The 23,810-nt window shown below is 33.5% G+C and overlaps 1 protein-coding gene across 4 annotated transcripts; it reads right to left on the reverse strand.

The window, feature by feature from the left end:
• Nucleotides 1–28: 28 nt before the first annotated feature.
• LOC142349452 (uncharacterized) lies at nt 29–20,013 on the reverse strand. Of its 4 annotated transcripts, none has more exons than XM_075401026.1 (4): nt 19,857–20,013; nt 19,327–19,433; nt 3,748–3,937; nt 29–394 (listed from the first exon to the last, which is right to left on the reverse strand). In XM_075401026.1, exons 3-4 carry the CDS (start codon nt 3,880–3,882, stop codon nt 179–181), a joined length of 351 nt encoding a protein of 116 aa, XP_075257141.1. In that variant the 5' UTR covers nt 3,883–3,937; nt 19,327–19,433; nt 19,857–20,013; the 3' UTR covers nt 29–178. The 4 variants fall into 4 exon arrangements, with proteins under 4 accessions (XP_075257141.1, XP_075257142.1, XP_075257143.1 ...); XM_075401027.1 differs by having other exon boundaries at nt 19,906–20,012; XM_075401028.1 differs by lacking the exon at nt 19,857–20,013 and having other exon boundaries at nt 19,327–19,469.
• Between the last annotated feature and the right edge of the window lie 3,797 nt (nt 20,014–23,810).

Raw genomic sequence — 23,810 nt, forward strand, 5'->3', positions numbered from 1 at the left:
TGAAGCTTGTTTCATAAATTGAAGGTAGTCAAAGAGCATCAGAGACATTAATTATTTAGATGTTAAATTACGGCATTGTTTGTTGTTTGATATTAATTGACAAATAAGAAGGCCAAATATTGACAGAGAATTTGCGCCAGTTTTTTTATCAGCAAGTGTTTTGATTTTTGATTGTTGACTATTTTTTTCCTGTCCACAGATTGCCTCTTCTCTTCTCGTACGCCCGTTTCTGTTGCCAGTGGCTAGTAAGAGGTGAGGCTTGAATGTGAACAAGGGTTTCTCCTTCTGGGAATTGGACGCTTCGTCTCTTCTCTTGCTCTAACAGATCTCGTTCTGCTTCTTTTTCTTCTTCCCAAGGCGATGCTGGATTGTGAGTCATATCTGGCCAACTTTCCTAGATCAAAAACACATTTCGTATAGGTTACGTATAGGTTATGTTATAGTCACTGAAAAATTGTGGCATTGATCGGACAGACTCGAGAAATTAGACAGGATTTCGAAGAATCGAAATTCTTTAGAGTCATGTATACGTTGCTCAAAACATGCCTTTTGCATGTTTCAAAAGTTCTAACACGTCTTTTTTGTGCCTACTAGTCTTTTGAGAATGCCGAAAGTGTTGTTTTCCGAAGATTCAAGTCACGAGTAACAACCGCCCGAGTCGGATTCGGATGTTAATCTTGCAAGATCTTGCAAGATTCTTGTAAGATCTTGCAAGATTAACATAGTCTTGCAAGAATCTTGCAAGATTAACAACCAAAACCTGCAAGATTCTTGCAAGATTAACATCCAAACACCATCCAAAAAAAGCCAAAAACAATGTCTAAAAATTGAAAAAATAAACGTTAAAAGACCTCCAAAAATAGCTTTTGAGACTTCAAAAAATATCACAATATATCGGTTAATGTTCGTGACTCGAACGTAGTTGGCCTCATAATTCAACTTGTAAGTAAATGCTTGTTCCAATAAAAACGTGCAAAATAACATGCAAAAGTTAGGAGTCGAATAATTTGCAAATTTTGTAATGAACAACCACCGTGAGAAAACAAATTTGTACTCATTGAAGTTCGACAATTTTTTTGCAAAAAAAAACTAGTTCAAAAAGTTTCTTAGAAAACAAAAACTGATACGACGAGGAATGATTTATTGACGTTAACAAATTTACCATTAAATTCAGTTTTTTTGATACTGGTCACAAATATTCAAGCAGTTCTAACAGAAGACTTAAATTTTGAAAAACTAGAGATTATTTTACTCATAACGTTTTCGGTCTTTGATTTTGATGTCCTCTTCTGTTTAAATAGCCAGTGCAAACAAAAATAAGGATAAATATCAAAAATAGAGATACATCTTTTTTGTCATCATAGCCCCGTTATTGTTCAGAAGGATTTGTTCGTTTTCTTTGTCGAAATTGATTAAAGTTTGATAAAAAGAATTTAAAAACGGCTCAATTTGATATAAAGTATCTCAAAAGAGCTCAATTTAAAAATTATGCGCTTAAAATTTATCAAAGACTTAAGAGAACATTCTGTGAGTGCTTCAATGATGTATCAGGAAAATTTTAAGCTTGATTACAAAATGGATCAGAATTTGTCACAAATTTTTTTAAAAAATCATTGACACCAGCGTAAGTTTCGTTTGTGGCATCCAGCTTGCAACCCATACTTAAAATGAAAAATTATCAGTTTTCCTAATTAGGCGTACGCAGTGTAAATGAGTCTCTTCCAGGTTAATTGGTGATCATCGTATTTGCACTACTTTCTTAAAGACTGTTGAATTTTTTATTACTAAAGTTCTGCATCTTTAATTAGCGTTCGTTTTGTGAACGAAAATTGTCCTCTGAATTCAAAAATGCAACAGACCTTATTTTTTTCCAGAAAAGCAAAAATGTTGAAAGAAAACAACTAAAGGCCTGGTTTTTCTTTTAAACGCTTAATGTAAAGAAATAAGAGAAACCCCCGTCAGAATTTACAAATATCTGTGAAAATGTCGTCGTCATGTTCATTCCATGAATTGTGTTTTTTGATAGGAAATATTGTGTCTTAGTAGAATAAAAATCACGAAACAGTGAGGAGAAAATACGAAAAAGTAATAAGTTTGTATTTTCTTGATCTTAGAGGTATGTTACGATAGGTCGTCGATTTTTACTTTGAAAATGGTATTTTAGGACAAATCAGTTCAATCTTGTGTCCTACTCAAATGTTGAACTTAATAAATTGTATTGTCTTGGCTCATTAAAGCCCAGATTCATAAAAGAAAATGTTTCATGGTTCCCAGTTTTTAAACAATAATGAAGGAATCGAGTTATGTGGTAGCGAAAATTTGGATTGTTGAAAGTACCCAAACAATAAGTAGCTTACAACATGGCTGCTAGCAAAAACTTAAGTATTTTGTTGAGATTGAACGATGCATTATAGTTTTTAGGCTTTCTGGGGGTAACAGTGATAAATTTCAGAATGGGTGTTTAAGTGTGAATACCAGGTATTTTAACCGGATGTGTATGTAGTTGGAACACTGCATTACATTTTTGGAACGCTTTCAATTCCTCTGGCTGTTTAAGATGCAACCCTTTTCAGTTTTTTTACATCTTTTTAATGGTACATTTTTGTAATGGGCATTCTCACCTCTTATTAGGCTAACTAAATAACTATCAGTGTTCAATTATCAGATGATTCTAAGGGCGTCCAGTATGCAAAGGACACTTTTCTTCTGACATCCATCATCGTTGAAATTTCGTCAATTTCAAAAATTGAAGATAACATCTTAAAAATTGTCAATTTTTTTAAGTCCTATTTAATGGCGAACGAACAAAAGGCAGAGTATATATTTTTCTTCGCCAGGAAGAGGTTGACAAATACTGTTTTGAATGTAACAAAAAATAGCACAGTCAACAGTCAAATTTTTAGGTGTATATATTGATAGCAAACTAAAGTTTGATGGATATTTGAAAAAGACACTTCACACAGTAGCTTGGGGAATAAAGATTTTGAGTACACTAAATAAAAGCTTGTTGGAGAAAACAAAATTTTTTTTACTCAATGCAATTGTAATTTTTCACGTTCATTATTCAACTTTAGTTTTTGCGGGGTTGTGAGAAACATTAATCTCGACTTATAAATTTTACGAGTTTTTTTTCTCAAGTTTTGTGCAAAATATTTTTTCGCTTACTCAGCAACGATCTTCCACCATATAAAATTGGATTTCTCTCTAAAATGAGTATAAAACAACACAACTGGTCAAAGAAGATCGTTTGATATTAAAAATTACAATAAGTTAAAATTTTGGAGCTGTTTTTTTGTTGCACAAGCCATTCCAATTAATAGACATTTGGCGTCTAATATCAGACTTAAAACAACATCGAGACCGTCCTTGAAAACGTCCAATGTAAAAAAAAAGACTTTTTTACATTGAAAATCTTCACGCTTTACATAAAAATTTTGCATAAATTAATGTTTTTGTTAATTTTACATAATGATATATTCTTAAATGTACATTGCCCTTTAACCATTTGCATTTTTCTTATGCGTATTAGAGGAAATTAACAACGTTTTTTTCTGAACGCGAATTCATTTGTTTACACAGCACAATGAAATTAAAATTTATGTTGACGGGGACAGTTCCGAAACGTTTAAATAAATGTCTTGTGATGGCTGTTTACTACCCGTGACTCTTTAATTTGGTTCTATTAGCGTTTTCTGTAGTAAGAAAAGAGGGAACTGCGCGGTTATATGCATATGGTAGTTGACTCACCTGTTGCTGATAAGGCTGCTGTAACCAGGTATTGAATTTGATTGGGTAGGGCACACGTGACTGAGGTGAGTAAGTGGACACAAGGGTGGCAAGGAAGAGGGCTGCACTCAACATGTACAAAGTAGCAGGCTTCATTGTGATTGGTTGTTTTAGTATCGAACAGACTACAGTTGATGGAGAAATGGTTCAGCTGTTAATAAAAACATTTGTTTGTTGTGAAATAGTAAATGTGTATTTCATTTTATCCATAATTGCTACAGAATGAAAGCTATCACTGAATTCTAAATACCTGGTAAATTTTCTACTGGAAAATTGAGGCGGGATCGTAATAAAGAGAAAGAAGATTTCGTTTCCGAACTCAATGCATAATAATGCTATTCTAATGACAAATATTTATATTAAGTTTGATTTAAAATTTGAATCATCATTCCAGAAGGGGGTAACAATTGAGTAATATTCACTGTAACCTCAATTCTTCGATAAAAATTGAGAGTTCACTATTCATCAGTGATTCTCTGTGACCCGTCAAAAAGATGCGGAAATTTGATCTGCGAACTTAAACCTCAATTTTATTTGTATATCTTTGTTTCCATAAAACCGTTACCGAATTAATGTTGTAAGTTCCTCCGATACTAACCTCGTTTTTTTTCAACTTCAATTGTAAGATTCTAACTTAGCAGGGGACTCAGGTTTCGCTTTTATTTTTTGTTCCGACCCACTTTAGGGGGAGGAATGTATGCTCATCTGGGTTTTTTGGTTGAGTCAATTTTCGCTGATCGATATATTCATCTTCCAGATTTGTGAGTGGTATCATTAGAAAAATAGTCAAGCGTAGAATTTCAACATTATTTTTTTTCTCAATTTCGCTTTCTCCATGTAGTTGAGGTGGCCTAAAATTTTGCGAAATTTAGGCTAACTTTCGTTCTTTTTTTACACTTTTTTCGTAACTTTTGCTGAAATTCTGATCTCTTTCGCTAAGAAATATAATAAAATTGTTTACAATAGTCTCATTTGTTTACCTCTACGTCTACATGTTTAAAGATGATACAGAATTAATGAATTGTTCGAACAAACTCTTTTCGTTGAAATTTTGCTAAGTTTGTGAAAAGTAAACTTTTTCATTTTTCATTAAAAAAATGGCTCCAATTATTTCTTTAGCCCACTTTGTCCACACTATCCGGTAGTGCAGACAAACAATCCGCCAAGACGATATTCGTTTACACAAATGGGGGCTATTTTTACCTCTGGTTCTTTCGAAAATAATCTGAAACAAGCAATTTGGCGGCCTTCGCTAATTTGAATCGATATTCAAATAAATTGCATAAAATATTTTTGATATTATAATAAGTTCTTTCGACAAAGTATTTAGCACGCAACTAGTTGGAACAATGACAGTTTTTAACAGTCGTGCAGTTACAGAAAGTCAAGTTTTAGTCAGACTGTTGACTTTCGCAATGCAAAAAGAATTGGGTTGTGTTTTCGCTCTGTCCTTTTTAAATATTTTTGTAATTTTTTTGAATCAAAGACATATCTGATTTCCTTTACTGAATTCAAATTTACGTTTACGACGAGTCAATTTGCAGTTCAAATGTCCACATAAATCAATTTTGTGTATTCCGAAAAAAGCTCATTGTTTTCATTACTCCGACGAACTAACTGTTTTCGTATATTTTTTTTTGAATTCTTGAACTTTGCTAGCATTGGTTATCATGGTGGTGTTAAGACTGAGTTCAAATAATCAAAGGTCCTATTTGCATTTTAAAGAACTATTGGAAAGTATATCTAATGATTTCAGTTGATATCTATTGGTTTTCCTGCTACTATAACTTGATAGTTTTCAAAATTCATCATTTATTTCGGAAACATTACCTTTTTTTGTCAATTTAGCTAATTCTGTAAAATTTGGAAAATTAATTGATTGTAGGACTAGCTTTGGGACGTTTTATAATGTAATTGTGGAATATTGAATCACTTCAAAAAATATTGGGATTGTAAGGGGGCGCTGATTCTTTAATACTTTTGTCTTTCCTTTCAACTTAACAGAGACCAGAATTGTTTCAAATCACAGCTGAATTATTGACTAAAAACAACGTGCAATTGAATGCCAACAATCACAGCCTATGGTTTCAGCGGAAAAACTGATAGTTTTTTGCTACAACACTGTGTTTGCGTAAGTATTTTGTTAAAGTTAGAGTCCTGTCTGTTTCAGCGACGACACGTCCAATTCTTGTAGGCAGTAAAGAATAATTCTATTCTATTTTAGTTGAATGTTTATGATTGTTCATTGTTACTACCTACGGTTTTAAATAATTTGTTTTCACATTTTTTTAAGATTCGGCATTTTTTTGTCAACTTTCTGTCATCTTGTAGCGGTCACCAAACAGAGAGGTTGAAAACTTTTTTATGTTATGTGGAATATGGTTGTCATTGCTCTTTTTTTATTTAAATAATTTTTTCGGCCTTGAAACTACGAGTTTTCAGATCTTACTTCAGTTTTTTTTTCCTTTTTTAAATCTAATTTTGTCTTTTTGTTTGCTGTCCTTTCCTATTTTCACTACAAAGAAAAAACATGTATCACACCAAGGTCATTGATGGAAAGCGCTATTGATTATATTCAATGTGTTTGATGTGGTGGTGAATATGTTATGATTTTAAAGCCTTCAACACCATTGCTCTTTTATTATTTAATTAAATTTTTTGGCCTTGAAACTACGAGTTTTCAAATTTTATATTCGATAAGATTTATATGCGTTCGACACCATTTTGTCGCAAAATTTAATTATCTTTTACTGTTTGATTATTGCCTGTATTTATATGACATTCTGGGAAAAGACATAATAAGCTCATTTGGTAATTTCAGTTGATAGTTATGTTTTCTTTTTCGAAATTATTGTTTTCAAAAAATGTAAACGTAATTTATAACTTTACCTTTTTTGTTTTTTTTGTCTACGTGTTATTCTCAAAAAAGAAGGTTCCCAAGTTTTTTTTTGAGAGTAAGTGAAAATATGGGAAGCGTTTAATTTGAAGTATAATTGAATCTTTGAAGGCAGAATGACAATAGAGTTACAAAATGTAGTGAAGAATACTTCAATTTTGAGTACGGACTCAAAACTTCCAATATGATATATGGTAATAGAAGTCGGATAATGATTCAAATCCCGTGAAATCCTGAATGAAACTAATTTAGTTTTGCGTTCAAAAAAGATTCCGGTTCGCAAATTTCAAAACTGTTTTCAAATTTCAGGCTTGCAAATTTGAATGTTTATTTACTCTCGAACGAAGTTTGAAGCAATTATTGGTGTCGTGAGACTCTCTTATCCATAATTATTACCTGACTTTTTTTCTTTTCAAAGGTTTTTGTGTTTTGTGTTGAAACACTTTGACTTTTGGTCAAAAGAAATTGGATTTATTGGTTCCGGCCGACGAAATCAAGTCTGCGTGCATCTAAGTGCACAACGTAGCTGCACAAAGTTTGGTACGATTGCCCCCCCCCCTGTTGCTGACCTCACTATGTATAGGCTTGCTACAACCAAAGCCAATCTCGGCGGTGGATCGCGAGCAATTCTTTCGAAAGTAAAATTAGAGAAGCTATCTACTTATCTGTTTAGTTATGTTTAGTTATCTAAAGCTATCAAAAAAAGCAGAATTTTGTGTTACTTTTTTCCAAGTTTTCTGTATATTCTTATCATAAAAAGTCTGTCGAATTATGCTTGTTCAAAGATGGTAGAATTTTTGAATAATAGGTGAGTTATTTGCAACAGTTTGATACTCTCTCCATATGATTGTAGCTGAATTTCTTCACGTATTTTTTGCTGTAATAAGCCGTGAATGATTTTTGTGGGTAAGATCTTAATTTAAAACACTTTAAGAGACAAAAAATCATTTTTTATAACTCATCTCGTTTATTAGCTTTTTCACTTGCTGTTCACTTAGGCTTCTGTTACAATTACTCCCCAGAGATTTCTACCCCTTTTCAAGTTGAGCTTGACTGCGCTTTACAATGTAAAGGGCAGGTTAGCCGTTCCACCTGACATGGATTTACTTGTGGGTAGGAATCGGATCGTATCAGGGTGTAATTAAGTCTCGATTTCCTTTTCAAGCCCTCCTTAGTCGAGACAGGATGTTTATTATGCAAGATTCTTGAAAAAAGATGCTGTTATTAATAAAAGATGCTAGTATTCATTGCGGCTGTTCGTAGTGTTTCACTGTTTCCTAACAGAAATTTTTTGCTTCTTTGTGGTGAGACAGAACAAAATCGTGGACCCTTTGATGCTTCAAAACTTTCTACTTTGGATGATGCTATATTTGGCGCTCAAACTGGCATTAAATTTCTACTTTTCAACGCTCGCAGCATACAAAATAAGTATCAAGATATATCAAACTTGCTCCATCAGCTGGACTCGGAAACTATTGTTATAGTAACTGAAACTTGGATGAGCGAAGAACAAAGCTTGAATATAAACCTCAGCGCTCAGCACAATTTTTTGCATAAAAATCAGTCACATCAAACAGAAGCTAAGAGTGGGGGTCTAGGAATATGGATTCCGAAAGAATTAAATTTTAAACGCAGAAGAGAATATGAGTTAGCTGCTCCGAAATTTTTTTGAAACGTTCTGGCTGGAACTGGGAAACCCTTTAACTGAAAAATGTCTCGTTAACATCTCCTATTGTCCACATTAAAGCCTGGGTGACTTCCTTTTAAACGAATTAAGTGCAGAGGTTTCTAATGCGTTCTCAGCTACAGATATTATTCTCTTAATTGGTGATTATAACATTGATATGTTGTGTGTAAATGGGCAAAAAAGCCTTCAGAATTTTCCGGCGGGACTAGGATTACAGTTATCTAACATTGATATTCCTACACGCATAAGCAACAGTAAAAGAAGTTTGATAGATCACTGTTTTTCAAATAATGAGCGAATCACTTGTTGGAAAGTCTGCTTACCTCCTTTCGATATTGATCATAATGTAATTTTTTTCAGAGCAAACTTTTTGTTAGAAGAAAAACAAAAAGTTTGAAGCAATTATTGGTGTCGTGAGACTCTCTTATCCATATTTATTACCTGACCTTTTTTCTTTTCAAAGGTTTTTGTGTTTTTTGTTGAAACACTTTGACTTTTGGTCAAAATAAATTGGATTTATTGGTTCCGGCCGACGGAATCAAGTCTGCATGCATCTAAGTGCACAACGTAGCTTCACAAAATTTGGTACGATTGCCCCCCCCCCTGTTGCTGACCTACCTCGGCGGTCGATCGAGAGCAATTCTTTCGAAAGTAAAATTAGAGAAGCTGTCTACTTATCTGTTTAGTTGTCTGGTTAGTTATCTAAAGCTGTCAAAAGAAAGCAGATTTTTTGTTACTTTTTTTCCAAGTTTTCTGTATATTCTTATCATAAAACCTGTCGAATTATGCTTGTTCAAAGATGGTAGAATTTTTGAATAATAGGTGAGTTATTTGCAACAGTATGATACTCTATCCATATGATTGTAGCTGAATTTCTTCACGTATTTTTTGCTGTAAAATGTGCTGTAATAAGCCGTGGATGATTTTTGTGGGTAAGATCTTGATTTAAAACACTTTAAGAGACAAAAAATCAAGTTTTTATAACTCATCTCGTTTATTAGCTTTTTCACTTGCTGTTCACTTAGGCTTCTGTTACAATTAATCCCCAGAGATTTCTACCCCTTTTCAAGTTGAGCTTGACTGCGCTTTACAATGTAAAGGGCACGTTAGCCGTTCCACCTGACATGGATTTACTTGTGGGTAGGAATCTGATCGTATCAGGCTGTAATTAAGTCTCGATTTCCTTTTCAAGCCCTCCCTAGTCGAGACAGGATGTTTATAATGCAAGATTATTCAAAAAAGATGCTGTTATTAATAAAAGATGCTATTATTCATTGCGGTGTTTCGTAGTGTTTCACTGTTTCCTAACAGGAATTTTTTGCTTCTTTGTGGTGAGACAGAACAAAATCGTGGACCCTTTGATGCTTCAAAACTTTCTACTTTGGATGATGCTATATTTGGCGCTCAAACTGGCATTAAATTTCTACTTTTCAACGCTCGCAGCATACAAAATAAGTATCAAGATATATCAAACTTGCTCCATCAGCTGGACTCGGAAACTATTGTTATAGTAACTGAAACTTGGATGAGCGAAGAACAAAGCTTGAATATAAACCTCTGCGCTCAGCACAATTTTTTGCATAAAAATCAGTCACATCAAACAGAAGCTAAGAGTGGGGATGTAGGAATTTGGATTCCGCAAAAATTAAATTTTAAACGCAGAAGAGAATACGAGTTAGCTGATCCGAAGTTTTTTTTGAAACGTTGTGGCTGGAACTGGGCAACCCTTTAACTGAAAAATGTCTCGTTGACATCTCCTATTGTCCACATTAAAGCCTGGGTGACTTCCTTTTAAACGAATTAAGTGCAGAGGTTTCTAATGCGTTCTCAGCTACAAATATTATTCTCTTAGTTGGTGATTATAACATTGATATGTTGTGTGTAAATGGGCAAAAAAGCCTTCAGAATTTTCCGGCGGGACTAGGATTACAGTTATCTAATATTGATATTTCTACACGCATAAGCAACAGTAAAAGAAGTTTGATAGATCACTGTTTTTCAACTTATGAGCGAATAACTTGTTGGAAAGTCTGCTTACCTCCTTTCGATATTGATCATATTCTATTCTATCATATCGATTTTCTTCAGAGCAAACTTTTTGTTAGAAGAAAAACAAAATTATTTTATTAAACGAGATACAAAAAATTTTTGTCAATGAATAATTTAGTAGAGATCTCTTGCAGATTGGAGAACAGTTTATCAACAAAAAAACTGCGAATAAATGTTTGCAGAGTTTAACAGAATTTTTTTGACAATACTCGAGAAAAACGCACCAACAGAGAAAAAATTAGTTTCCAATAAAAAAAAGACTACTTCAGAAAAACCTTGGGTGACAAAAGTAATTCAACATTTAATTGCTGAGAAACATCGTTACTTCAATGACTACAAACTGAAACAAAAAGCTGAATCAGTTGTGTCATTTAATTAGTATCGGAACCTTGTAAATCGAAAGTTAAAAAAGCACAAAATCAATTTTCAGAGGTTCTTTTTAAGAAAATTGAAACCTTGAAGGGTAAGTGGAAATTCATTATGAAAAAACTTGGAAAGAAAAACAACAGTCCAAATATCACTGAAAATAATGAAAATGGTAAAAAAAACGAAAGACCAAAAATCAATACGCAACGCTTTTAACAGAGTTTTCAGCGAATTGGGGTTCAACAGAGGGCAGATTGTTCCATTGAACTTCGAAAAAATAGAGAAAAATTTCAAGAGTTTAACTTTAGACCTTTTACTTTGAGGGAAAACTATAAAGTTTTTGACAATCTAGACAACAACAAAGCACCAGGGCCGGAATACATCATTGCTGGGCATTGAAATCAGGAAAATATGCTTTTGGGACACATCATCAGCTTATATTTAACGATTGTATTCAAGGGAAAGGTTTTCCAACAATTCTTTAGGATGGACACATCACACCAATTTTCAAGAATGGAGGTGTTTCTGTTTTAACTAATTATCGTCCAATTTCTGTAACACCAACTTTTGCAAAGTTTTTGAAAGACTTTTACCTAATCAATTAGTGGAATGTCTTGAAAATTTGCGCTCTTGAACAAAAAACAATTCGGTTTCCAATCTCGAAAGCCGTCTACTGATGCTGTGCTTTACTTTTTTGAAAAAAAATAGGAAATATGGAAGATAACAACGACAATGGTGCTGTGTTCTTAGATCTTGCAAAAGCTTTTAATTCAATTTCACATGTGATCTTTCTCAAGAAAGCTGAAAATTTCAACCTCTCTCAATCAACATTTTTATTTCTCAAATCTTTTCTCGAAAATCGAACACAATGCGTAAAACTGGGTATTGACTTCTCAGATAAAATAAATATTAATCATGGTGTTCCACAAGGAACTGTGTTAGGACTTCTTATTTTTCGGTTATATGTCAACGATTTTTCTGAAAAGCTGGAAGGTGAAAATGATGTTCAAACAGGAGAGGTGAAACAGACAAATACCTGACAGAGAATCAACTAATTTTAAATGCCGATAAAACAGAGATGTTATTCTTTACAAATCATACTATCTTGGATCCAGGGTTTTCATTTAAAGGCGAATTTATCAAACCAGCTCATGCATGTCATTATCTGGGAGCACAAATTGATACAAACCCAACCTTTGAAAATCACCTGAACTCAGTTTTAAGCAAAATGGCTAATGCAATTCGTTCTTTGTATCTTGTAAGAAAACAAATACCTTTGAAAGTAAGAATTGCTGTTTTCAAGTCAGTTGTACTCTCTCATCTTTCTTTCAGTGGAGTATTCCTTCAAACTCTTATAGTGAAAAACATGAACCGCATAAACAGGCAAATTAACTGGGGAATAAAAGTTTGTTTTTTTGTCAAAAATTTGACAACTCCATTGATCTTCTCGTTAAGGATCGTATCCTGCCAGCCGAATTGTTTGTCTCAAAAGTTAGCCTGGTGAAGCTACAAACAGATATAAGACAATGGGAAATATACGAAATTTTTTAAATGTTTACTAGTCGCCATAAGGCTAGACAGAACAAGAGAACAAATCAAATTATTATAAAAAAGAAAACGAAAACGAAGTGGAGTAACTAATCTTTAATCTTGAAAAGCGTTCAAAATTGGAACAAATTGCCCTCTTCAATAAGAACTTTTAACAGTAAAACATGCTTTAGAAAAGTTTTAACCGAGTTTTTGCTCGATCAACACAAGAAATTTCCCGTTAATAGACAAATAGGAGCCTCCAAATCCTATTTTTACCTATGAAAACGAACAGCCACAATTTGATGATTATTATATTAATAACAATGCTGATTAATTTATTTAACATTTTAGAGCATGTACATATCTAACCTTAGGGTTATAGTCTGATTAACTTCAGAAAAACCTTGGGTGACAAAAGTAATTCAACATTTAATTGCTGAGAAACATCGTTACTTCAATGACTACAAACTGAAACAAAAAGCTGAATCAGTTGTGTCATTTAATTAGTATCGGAACCTTGTAAATCGAAAGTTAAAAAAGCACAAAATCAATTTTCAGAGGTTCTTTTTAAGAAAATTGAAACCTTGAAGGGTAAGTGGAAATTCATTATGAAAAAACTTGGAAAGAAAAACAACAGTCCAAATATCACTGAAAATAATGAAAATGGTAAAAAAAACGAAAGACCAAAAATCAATACGCAACGCTTTTAACAGAGTTTTCAGCGAATTGGGGTTCAACAGAGGGCAGATTGTTCCATTGAACTTCGAAAAAATAGAGAAAAATTTCAAGAGTTTAACTTTAGACCTTTTACTTTGAGGGAAAACTATAAAGTTTTTGACAATCTAGACAACAACAAAGCACCAGGGCCGGAATACATCATTGCTGGGCATTCAAATCAGGAAAATATGCTATTGGGACACATCATCAGCTTATATTTAACGATTGTATTCAAGGGAAAGGTTTTCCAACAATTCTTTAGGATGGACACATCACACCAATTTTCAAGAATGGAGGTGTTTCTGTTTTAACTAATTATCGTCCAATTTCTGTAACACCAACTTTTGCAAAGTTTTTGAAAGACTTTTACCTAATCAATTAGTGGAATGTCTTGAAAATTTGCGCTCTTGAACAAAAAACAATTCGGTTTCCAATCTCGAAAGCCGTCTACTGATGCTGTGCTTTACTTTTTTGAAAAAAAATAGGAAATATGGAAGATAACAACGACAATGGTGCTGTGTTCTTAGATCTTGCAAAAACTTTTAATTCAATTTCACATGTGATCTTTCTCAAGAAAGCTGAAAATTTCAACCTCTCTCAATCAACATTTTTATTTCTCAAATCTTTTCTCGAAAATCGAACACAATGCGTAAAACTGGGTATTGACTTCTCAGATAAAAAAAATATTAATCATGGTGTTCCACAAGGAACTGTGTTAGGACTTCTTATTTTTCGGTTATATGTCAACGATTTTTCTGAAAAGCTGGAAGGTGAAAATGATGTTCAAACAGGAGAGGTGAAACAGACAAATACCTGACAGAGAATCAACTAATTTTAAATGCCGATAAAACAGAGATGTTATTCTTTACAAATCATACTATCTTGGATCCAGGGTTTTCATTTAAAGGCGAATTTATCAAACCAGCTCATGCATGTCATTATCTGGGAGCACAAATTGATACAAACCCAACCTTTGAAAATCACCTGAACTCAGTTTTAAGCAAAATGGCTAATGCAATTCGTTCTTTGTATCTTGTAAGAAAACAAATACCTTTGAAAGTAAGAATTGCTGTTTTCAAGTCAGTTGTACTCTCTCATCTTTCTTTCAGTGGAGTATTCCTTCAAACTCTTATAGTGAAAAACATGAACCGCATAAACAGGCAAATTAACTGGGGAATAAAAGTTTGTTTTTTTGTCAAAAATTTGACAACTCCATTGATCTTCTCGTTAAGGATCGAATCCTGCCAGCCGAATTGTTTGTCTCAAAAGTTAGCCTGATGAAGCTACAAACAGATATAAGACAATGGGAAATATACGAAATTTTTTAAATGTTTACTAGTCGCCATAAGGCTAGACAGAACAAGAGAACAAATCGAATTATTATAAAAAAGAAAACGAAAACGAAGTGGAGTAACTAATCTTTAATCTTGAAAAGCGTTCAAAATTGGAACAAATTGCCCTCTTCAATAAGAACTTTTAACAGTAAAACATGCTTTAGAAAAGTTTTAACCGAGTTTTTGCTCGATCAACACAAGAAATTTCCCGTTAATAGACAAATAGGAGCCTCCAAATCCTATTTTTACCTATGAAAACGAACAGCCACAATTTGATGATTATTATATTAATAACAATGCTGATTAATTTATTTAACATTTTAGAGCATGTACATATCTAACCTTAGGGTTATAGTCTGATTAATTTACATGTTTTTGAAAAAAAAGAATAGCTACCCGGGTCGAGACCGAATGGTTAACTTGTAAGAACTTGCAAGTTTCTTGCAAGAGATGGTTAACTTGTAAGATTTTGCACGTTTCTTGCAAAAGATGGTTAACTTGTAAGAACTTGCAAGTCGAATGGTTAACTTGTAAGAACTTGTAAGTCGAATGGTTAACTTGTAAGAACTTGCAAGGCGAATGGCTAACTTGTAAGTTTCTTGCAAGTTCGTTCCGGTCGAGCACAACTCTTATTGGTTAATTCAATTTAACATTCAGTCATTTACCGTAAGAAGCGCGTGGGAGTTAGTTGTTCTGTTTGGATAACATAAAAAAATTTGCCCTAAGCAGACAAAATGATTTTGTTTTAATATTATCAATTCAAGAGATTTCCTTGTGCAATTCCATTAAAAACTGTAGATCTCAATTAGCTTCCTCACGATCGGTTTTTTTAAAATGTTCCCAATATATTTACTTTGATTGAATTTTCAAATTCATATGTGAGTATTTTCTCAAAATAATTTAGTGGCCTTTTATACCCTTTTTTACAATTCAGTTCACACTTTTCCAGATTCTTTATTTTCTAAACATTCGTTTACATTCATGTCTTGCAACGTTTTATTTACGGTTTAGTGCGTATGTGTGTGTATGTGTGTGCGTGCGTGTGTGTCTATGTGTATGTGCGTTTTATGTGTGCGTGTGTGTGTGCGCGCGGGTGTGTGCATGCGTGGTGTGTGTGTGTGGTGTGTGTACTAATGGTTAACTTGTAAGTAACTTGTAAGTCGAGTGGTTAACTTGTAAGAGCCTTGTAAGTCGAAGGGTTAACTTGTAAGAACTTGTAAGTCAAATGGTTAACTTGTAAGAACTTGCAAGTTTTTGGAAGAAAAACTTGCAAGGCGATGCATCGCCTTGTAAGTTTCTGCCAGAAACTTGCAAGTTCTTACAAGATAACCATTCGGCCTCGACCCGGGTATAAATAAGTTTTTTGCTGGTTTTTCTTCTTTTGGAGACTTCGAGACGTTTTTCAAGTCTCCTCTTCTGTGATAACTCCGTCTATTATGATGCAATAGCTGAGCAGTGGTGTAAACATGGATTGTGCGTGACTGAGAGATTAGTTCTGGAAAAACTATAATCAGCTGCGACGCAGAGGCAGCGATTAAGGACCTGCTCGTTTTTTGCTATCCGAGAACTGGGATTAAATAAGTGCTTTTTATCTTTTCCAATTTAAAAAAAAGGGATTTATTTGATAGATTATATCAGTTGAACTTTTCTTGGCAGAGTACTGTATTTTTTTCTAATGACTCGAAGAGTACAGTTACAGGCGTGTCGTTTTCCGACTCAAAGAAGCATCTTCATTTTGTTTTTTTTCAAAAAGGAGAATCGATTCTTTCTTTTTGCATAACTCAAAGAGTTTGATGATTGGCTGGTTTCTAAAACTTAAACGAGCTTTATGATATTAATTCAATTTAAAAAAATAATTTCTTCGAGAAATTTTGGGTGATTTTTGAAAGAGCAAATGGAGCAAAAGCCTAGGAGTGGAAAAGAGTTGACAGTTGAATGCTCATTCTAAAGTAGCGATAGAATCACAACCACGTTTAATTGCTCTCAAACAAAATTTTCAACTGTTATATTGGTCCTTTTGGTCTTTCTAATGCTATTTTTCTTGCTACCAAATTTTCGTCTAATCGTTTTCTTCGTCTGACTATTTGACGTCCTCAAAATTGAGATAAACAGACAAATACCGAAGGTCGTTAAGTTCTTTTAGAGCCTTACGCCCTACTAATCTCTTAATATGCGAATAACCAAAACCGTTTAGGAGACATAAATTGTTGGCGTGCAGGTCGGTACTTACGTTCTTAGACAACCTCCCACCCGTAACTCTTCGCAATCAACTCCCCCTTTGTACTTGCCGCCCCTCCCACCCGCGCTTACCACCCAACCCAAGTCTCCCACTGTTTACACGGCCACCTTTTTCCCAAACTTCAGCCAACGGCTCGCCAGTCCTTTGAGAGCAATTAGTCGGTTATGTTTGAACTACTGCGATTTCTTTTCTCTATTCTAATTTTCGTTCATTTAGCCTGATGTCAATCTGTTTTATACACTCTTACGCTTTTTGGATGTTTAATTCCTTGGTTAAGGATTTGGTAACTATCGTAAGCTATTAGAATAACAATTGTGTCAAAAAGAGGGCCTTAAAATAAAAAATGTGAAAAAAATTATTATCCATGGATATAGCCAACAATTAATATGACATTCAGTTTTTGCGAGCCAGTTTTGTGCTATCGCGACTGCAATTACTTAGAACAACAGAAAATATTTATCAAAGTTATTTTAAAGAAGAATTCTATTTAATCGTGACCTCTCTTAATTTCTTTTTTCCGACAGTTTTTTCAATGGCAAAATGAAGGGGCTGAAAAACGAAGTTGAACGAAATACTTAGTGGCAATTTGATTGCATTTTCGGTTATTGGTGATTTACAAATTTGCAGATATCTGATAATAAAATGACAAATAGGCCAATGAATAGGAAACAATTATGAAAAATAAGCCCTCCCCCAGTGTTCCACTGTAGTCGCTTCTGTTCCCATTTCAAGTTTAACTCGAAAATGTATTATTTGAAGCATAAAACTTGATTTCTTATTTCCAATTTTTGATACTTTTTCTTTTATGACCTTTTTGACTTTGTTTTTTGTTCTTTTTCTCACGCAGTGCCATAAAGTCTGCTTTTGTTTGATTTACGTGTGCCTAAACAGTTGCCATAGTCCTGTAACTTTTGCTTGTAATGCTTTGGTGGAGGCTACGATGGGAAAGACCCCTCGAGATTAGGAAAAAGATACTTAATGTGTTGATAAAGTAGTGTTTCAGTGATTTGTTGGACAATTTTTTTCAAGTGGGTGTTGCTTTTCTTTCAGCATAGAAACCTGATTTAGAATGTGTTTTGTAAACATTTATGATCGGTTTTGAAGGCATTATAATAGTTTCAGAACAGTAAATAGCCTCGTTGAGTCTTATTGGCTGTGATCTCTAATATTAATATTCCAGATAATGGTGGCTTAATTGGGTTACTTTTTGTGAGTATTGTCTAAGATTGTTAGATAGAAGCGCTGTTTGTCAGTGTCCTCAAAACTTCAGAAGAAATTAAGTTGTCAAATGATAGATTAGCTTTTGATATCAAAGAAAACGGGTGGTTCACAATTTTTTAAAAATGGAAAAATGTATCGAGAAATAGCAATTTCTTGATTTATTATCAACCAATACGTAAATTTTATTAAAAATGCCCATGGCCTGTATTTGGATCACGTTTGATGATGTAAGACCAAACTCGTCTCCCTTTAGTGGTTATAAAACTTACTTTTTGTCCTTTTATGGGGCTGAAATCAAGCTGAAGTCACTTCGAATTTCAAATTTTCTTTCTCGGCCTCAGATCAGTTGTTATGGTGAGTGAAAAGATCACAGCCGCGTCTGCTGTACCCCGAAATATGCTAATTTAGAAGAGCAATATTATTGAAATGAGTCAAATTTGTAATCAAATGAGAATCTTTATGCTATAATATGGACAAATTCATTGACCGTGGTTTGTTTTCACACCAAAAGCGGCCCATTTTGGACGTTTGTTGATAATTAGTTCACGGTAAGTGAATCGACTGAAAAGACTTTCAAAAAATTGACTTTGGTGCCGTTGTTATAAAATTGTCCCCATTACTTGGTAACTATAGTTGATCGATGATAATGACGCAGTTAAAATGAGCACCTACAAGCTATTAGGATCATAAATTTAAACCAATTGTTAGTTCAGTTGTTGTATACTTCAGTTTTCGTGTGCTGACGTAAATTCTTCAGCGCCTATCCATTTTTACTGACTTCCCCTTATTGAGTCAGCTGAGAGGGAAGTCCTTTTCTAGGGGCTAATGAACTTCTTGTCTCCGTGGTAATATTGCTATAATAACATATGCTGATGGAAGCTATTTAGTCATAATTTTGATCAGTTCAGATAGATATTTCATGTGAAACGTATCTCACAACCATCGTTTGGTTTTTCGGACCTTTCTTTTTCATAAATCTGCCTGAAATTATCTTTAAAACGTATCGAAACAGTTTGCCATTTTGGTTTTCATCGATAATAATATGTTTGAGCAATTAAACTTTTACCAATTTTGACCAAAAAATATCTTGCCTAAAGGTGATTTTTTATGACCCCAGCTGTAATATACGTGTTGTTATATAGCTGATTTTATGAAGTGCGCTTGAGGAGCGTGTAAAAGCTAAGATGGCGATAGAAGCCGAATAACTTTCGACAACTCCAGCCGAGAAAAAATTCAACTTTTAGAAAACAAATGACAGCAACACACAGAAATGACAATGGAATTTATATAAATGCGAATTCTTTTTTCATTTTGAACTTTGCTAGACATTTTGTCATTTTCTGATTCTTCATTTTTGCCGCCGGCAGATATGAAAAAATTGATAGACACTTGATTTCATAAATGTCGTTATAAATTACACTGTCAAATTTTAAACGCTGCGGTCTATTACAAAGATAGGTTTTGCCGAATTTTTATATGTTCACTGGAATTGATAACGTACCTGTCGGGTGGGAAAGAGTACCCTTATTGTAGGATCCACTGAGTTTTCAATAGGAGGTATTGGCTCAATTCTGATAACGGAATTTTTAACAAAAACTACTCGTAAGACTATTCAATAGGTGAACGCAAAGTAAGCCGAAGTAAAAGTAAGACGACAGAAGAGCAAGCCGAAAGTTATGTAATAGTTATGTAATCTATCAGAAATAATACATTGTTAACCATTACAATCAACACTGCGCATAGTATTATAGTGCATAATGTATTCCAATGCACCAAGGAAACAAAAGTACGTCAATTTTTAGACATCTAGTGGGTCGTACGGGCGTAGCCGATCGCTGTCCATGGCCATGCCTCTTATCCGCTGTGGGATGTAATCCGGAAATAGCGGGTCGGTTATCGCGGCGAAGCCGCGTCGCCGCCCACCGGCCCGCCAGGGGCAACTTAAAATACGGGTATCCAAAAATTTTTCGGCTTACTTGACCTCATTTTCAAAATTCGGCTTGCTTTTCTACCGGCTTGCTTGACCGCCACCTATTCAATATTTTGTTCTGCCGATTCATTGAGGGTTGATTAAATTTACCAAATTAAGGTTTGGTTTTTGAAGAAACTGTTTTTTTCTTTGAAATTTTTATGACGCCGTTTTGCAAGCCCTCAAAAGAAATATGACCGTATTTTGGGCTGAATACGATATCTTATCTGTCATAACTGAACAAGTAATCTCTTATAATTGAAAAATCGTTGACGTAATTCGAAATCATCTAAATAGTTACGTTTAAGTCAAAAATCAATTTTCTCAAACACTTTCGCTGCACTTGGACGACATTGATTGTCTGATAAGCTTAGCTCAAAAATAGCTCAAAAATTATAAATTTGAGTGGTTGTGTCTAAATTTAACATTTTGACTGTCATTCTGACTTTGTGTCCAAGATCATACTTTAATCTTACCTTTTAAAAGATGATCAAATCAATTTTGGTATTGATTTTTCATTTCAACAAGCGTTCGTTCCATGTAATATTTTTAGCTGTCCACGCCATCTTACAAAATATTAGCCCATATAGGGAATTTTCTGTCAGAACTTTTACCAAATTAATTTGATGAGTTTCTAACTGCTGTATGAAATTATACTGAGACAAAACTGTGAACACTTTCCTTAACTCGAAGGATTTCAACTCCAAATCTGGGCTTGAGGTAACATTGTAGTCTAATTGCAATGTAACTTATCTCGACCTATGGATCTAATGATTACGTCTATTTAAGCTTTTGATGAAAGCCGAGGGACTATCCAGTAGAATTTCTGTCGTTTTCTGTCGTTTTCAGTAATTATCATTGAAAGAACAAATAATTTATATAGAGGAACTGTACTCTCGAATGATATTTTTCTGTCACTTTTAGTGATCGAGATAGTTCCCGTACAAAGTAAAAAGTTGCAGCATTGGAAAAACTGTAGAAATTACATTTTTTTATATTGAAGGTTTTTCATGATAGTTATTTCGATGAGTTTGTTGCCAACTTTCAAAAATATCGAGCCATATTACTGACATTTTCACTCTTTGAATCGAATTAACAATAAAGAGGCTCGGAAATGTGCGTTCCGACTCCGCTCATCCAAATTCTTGACTTAATTGGCTGAAGAGATTGACCAAATGATGAAGAGATAGAAAACTTCTAAAAATCTACGTACGTTCAATAAACCACTAATGGAATGCAGTAATGCAACGCTAGAGGGCCGATGAAACTTGTTGTTAATAGGACCACTAGAAAAGACAACAATAAAAATCAATTAACAAACATTTATTACGACCAAAAATCGTTGTCTATATTAATAAAAATCATTTAAAAAATCAAACCATTATCAGATAGAACCTAAATAAACAAATTAACATATATCTCATTGAAAAAGATGTGGGATCTGTCCTCAATGCGAGTGGGTAGCAAGTCGCGAAAAAAGAGCAAAAAGGTGCGAAGTGCAAAAACACGTTTCTATTTTTGAAAACAACTAAATTCAAAATGACCAATATCCTTAGTTATTAACTGAAATAACTAAGATGTTCATCTGCATCGCCATATGAAGCATTTCAGACATGTCGTTATGCAGTGTTCGTCATACGACTACAAAAAGAAGGACAAATACCAGTAAAATTAAAGTTCAATTTTAACTTTGCACAGAAATGGCAGTGAAGCCGTTAAAAACAAAAACTTGTCACTAAGAGCATTAAAAATACTCATTTTTGCAAGATTTCGAAGCCAATGGGATCTGCCATTAATGCTATAAAATAGAAAGACAACAAAGGTCCTTTAAAAAGTACAAATATAATAAAATCTCAATCGTTTTATTAAATCTCGTAGTAACAGCAGTAACAAAGCCCTAAAACAATTGGTTGAAACCAAAACCGTTATAGAGATTAAGTTATAGATCATTGGAAACAGGTTGTGACCTGTTGTTACGGAGACTATGATACAAATCGACCGAAAACGATTGAAAAAATAGCGCAGCTCAAAACTCCGAATATTATTTTGAAAACAAACTCTTTCAAAAGATTATCATATACCTAGACACAACATATACATAGAAAAAAGATAAATACATAACATAACATTTATAAAAGATTAACATATACAATATACATAGACATAAGATTTCAACAAAAAGATTTGGAGTCAGTTGCAGCAAGTGAGGAACCCAATTTGGCTTGTTATTAAGAAGACTCCAAAAAACAAACGCAGTATATAAAATTGAAGTAAAAAATGAACAGTGTAAAAATCTCGAAACATTTATGGAACTAAGTGGTCGAAACCATCAGTCAAAATATACAACCATCGGTACATGTTCTTTTAACTTAATATATGTTCGTATATAAAAAAACCTTAATATATATTCTCATATGTAAAATCTTAACGATGTTAAATTGAAAGACTTTTTAAAAAACCTGTAAACTGAAATCGTCAACTAATTTCAATATTACGTCTTTGGGAAGCAATTGAGATTTTTCATTATCAGGAATATGTCTTACAACAACAACAACAAAAAAGACAAAATTGGGCAAAAATTTAAAAAAAAATCATCATTTTCAAGAGAACTCTGTCTCAAAAACATAAGCTATTCAACAAAATCAATTGACATATTCAGATACGTCTTTTTACACTCTCTACATTTTCTCAACTAAGCTTTATTTCATATGGATCTGTCAATAATGTGCTAATTTGACAAGGAAACAAAATGAACTTACAAAATGCGCAATTATGCTCTAAAATCAAAAAATTGAAAACTTGTAATATCAAAACAAGAAACCATTAGTTAAATATAAAGTGGTTACAGAAGTTTATTTCGAACTCATCGTAAGTGGGGTTTCCTGCATTATATAAAGAGACTACGCCACAAGTTTTGTGCAATAAGATAAAAAAAGTGGCAAAGTTCAAAAATTCGCCTACCTTTTCTTAAAACAACTAAACTCAAGGTCTTAAAAGACATTAGATAACAACTGAAAGCAATGTCTAGACTCACTGATACCTCATAGAAAGCCAACTGGATCATCTATTCACAGGATTTTGTCATTGGACTACTAAAGTTTAACAAATGAAATCAAAACATAAGAATTCCATAAAATTTTACAAAAACATTTGGTCAGAAACAAAAAACCATGAAAAGAACTCTGAAACCATATTATATGGTTATTGAACCTTTTTTTAGAGAAACAGTATATATTTACATAAAAAACCGCGGCCTGATTAAAATCTTCACATTTTTCACAGTAGGCATCCATGGTGAGACCAAGATCAGACCTGATAATACTGCACGGCTAAGATAACACTTAGGTTCAAAAGTTTGCAAAACAGATAAATTTTTCAGTATATCAAAAATAAATAATGCTTTCAAAATAATTATGGAATTTAAAGTTGCGAAATGGCAAAACTGTAATTCCAGAAGACCCTTAAATCCAGCGGGAGTACAACTAGCTCTCTTTTTGAGCTTACAAAGAATATGATTGCAGTTTTAAGGTGTCTATTTTCAAATAAAATCAAGGAAAGTGGGCTAAAAGGTATTTTTGGTCCCTTTTTGACGAAAAAGGACTGAAGTTTGAAAATTTTAGTATAAACTCTTGCCAGAAAAAAACGTGGATCGAACAATTCAGCAAACTTCCTCTATCTTTACAGATAAAATCAATAACACTACCGTTAACAATTTTAACATAATTTTAGCAAAAATGACGAAAATTTGGTAACTAATACGGAAAATTTGAAAAAGAAACAACCGAATGAATATACTCTACTATTCACAAAATTTTAATCTCGATTACTCCCCGTAGAAAGCAAAAATAAAAAAAACTTTTTAATTTCATATGCAAAACTGCACGGGATTTCTAATGATATCTCGCACAACTAGCTACCTGGATTTTATCAATCGGCCAAAACTGACCCAAAAAACCGTTTGCGTATACAGTTCCTCCCGCCATTAAATTGTGTTGTTAGTTAGGCAAGATTTATAC

This window comes from Convolutriloba macropyga, chromosome 11 (assembly GCF_964194025.1).
Source record: "Convolutriloba macropyga chromosome 11, txConMacr16.3, whole genome shotgun sequence".
NCBI lineage: Eukaryota > Metazoa > Xenacoelomorpha > Acoela > Convolutidae > Convolutriloba > Convolutriloba macropyga.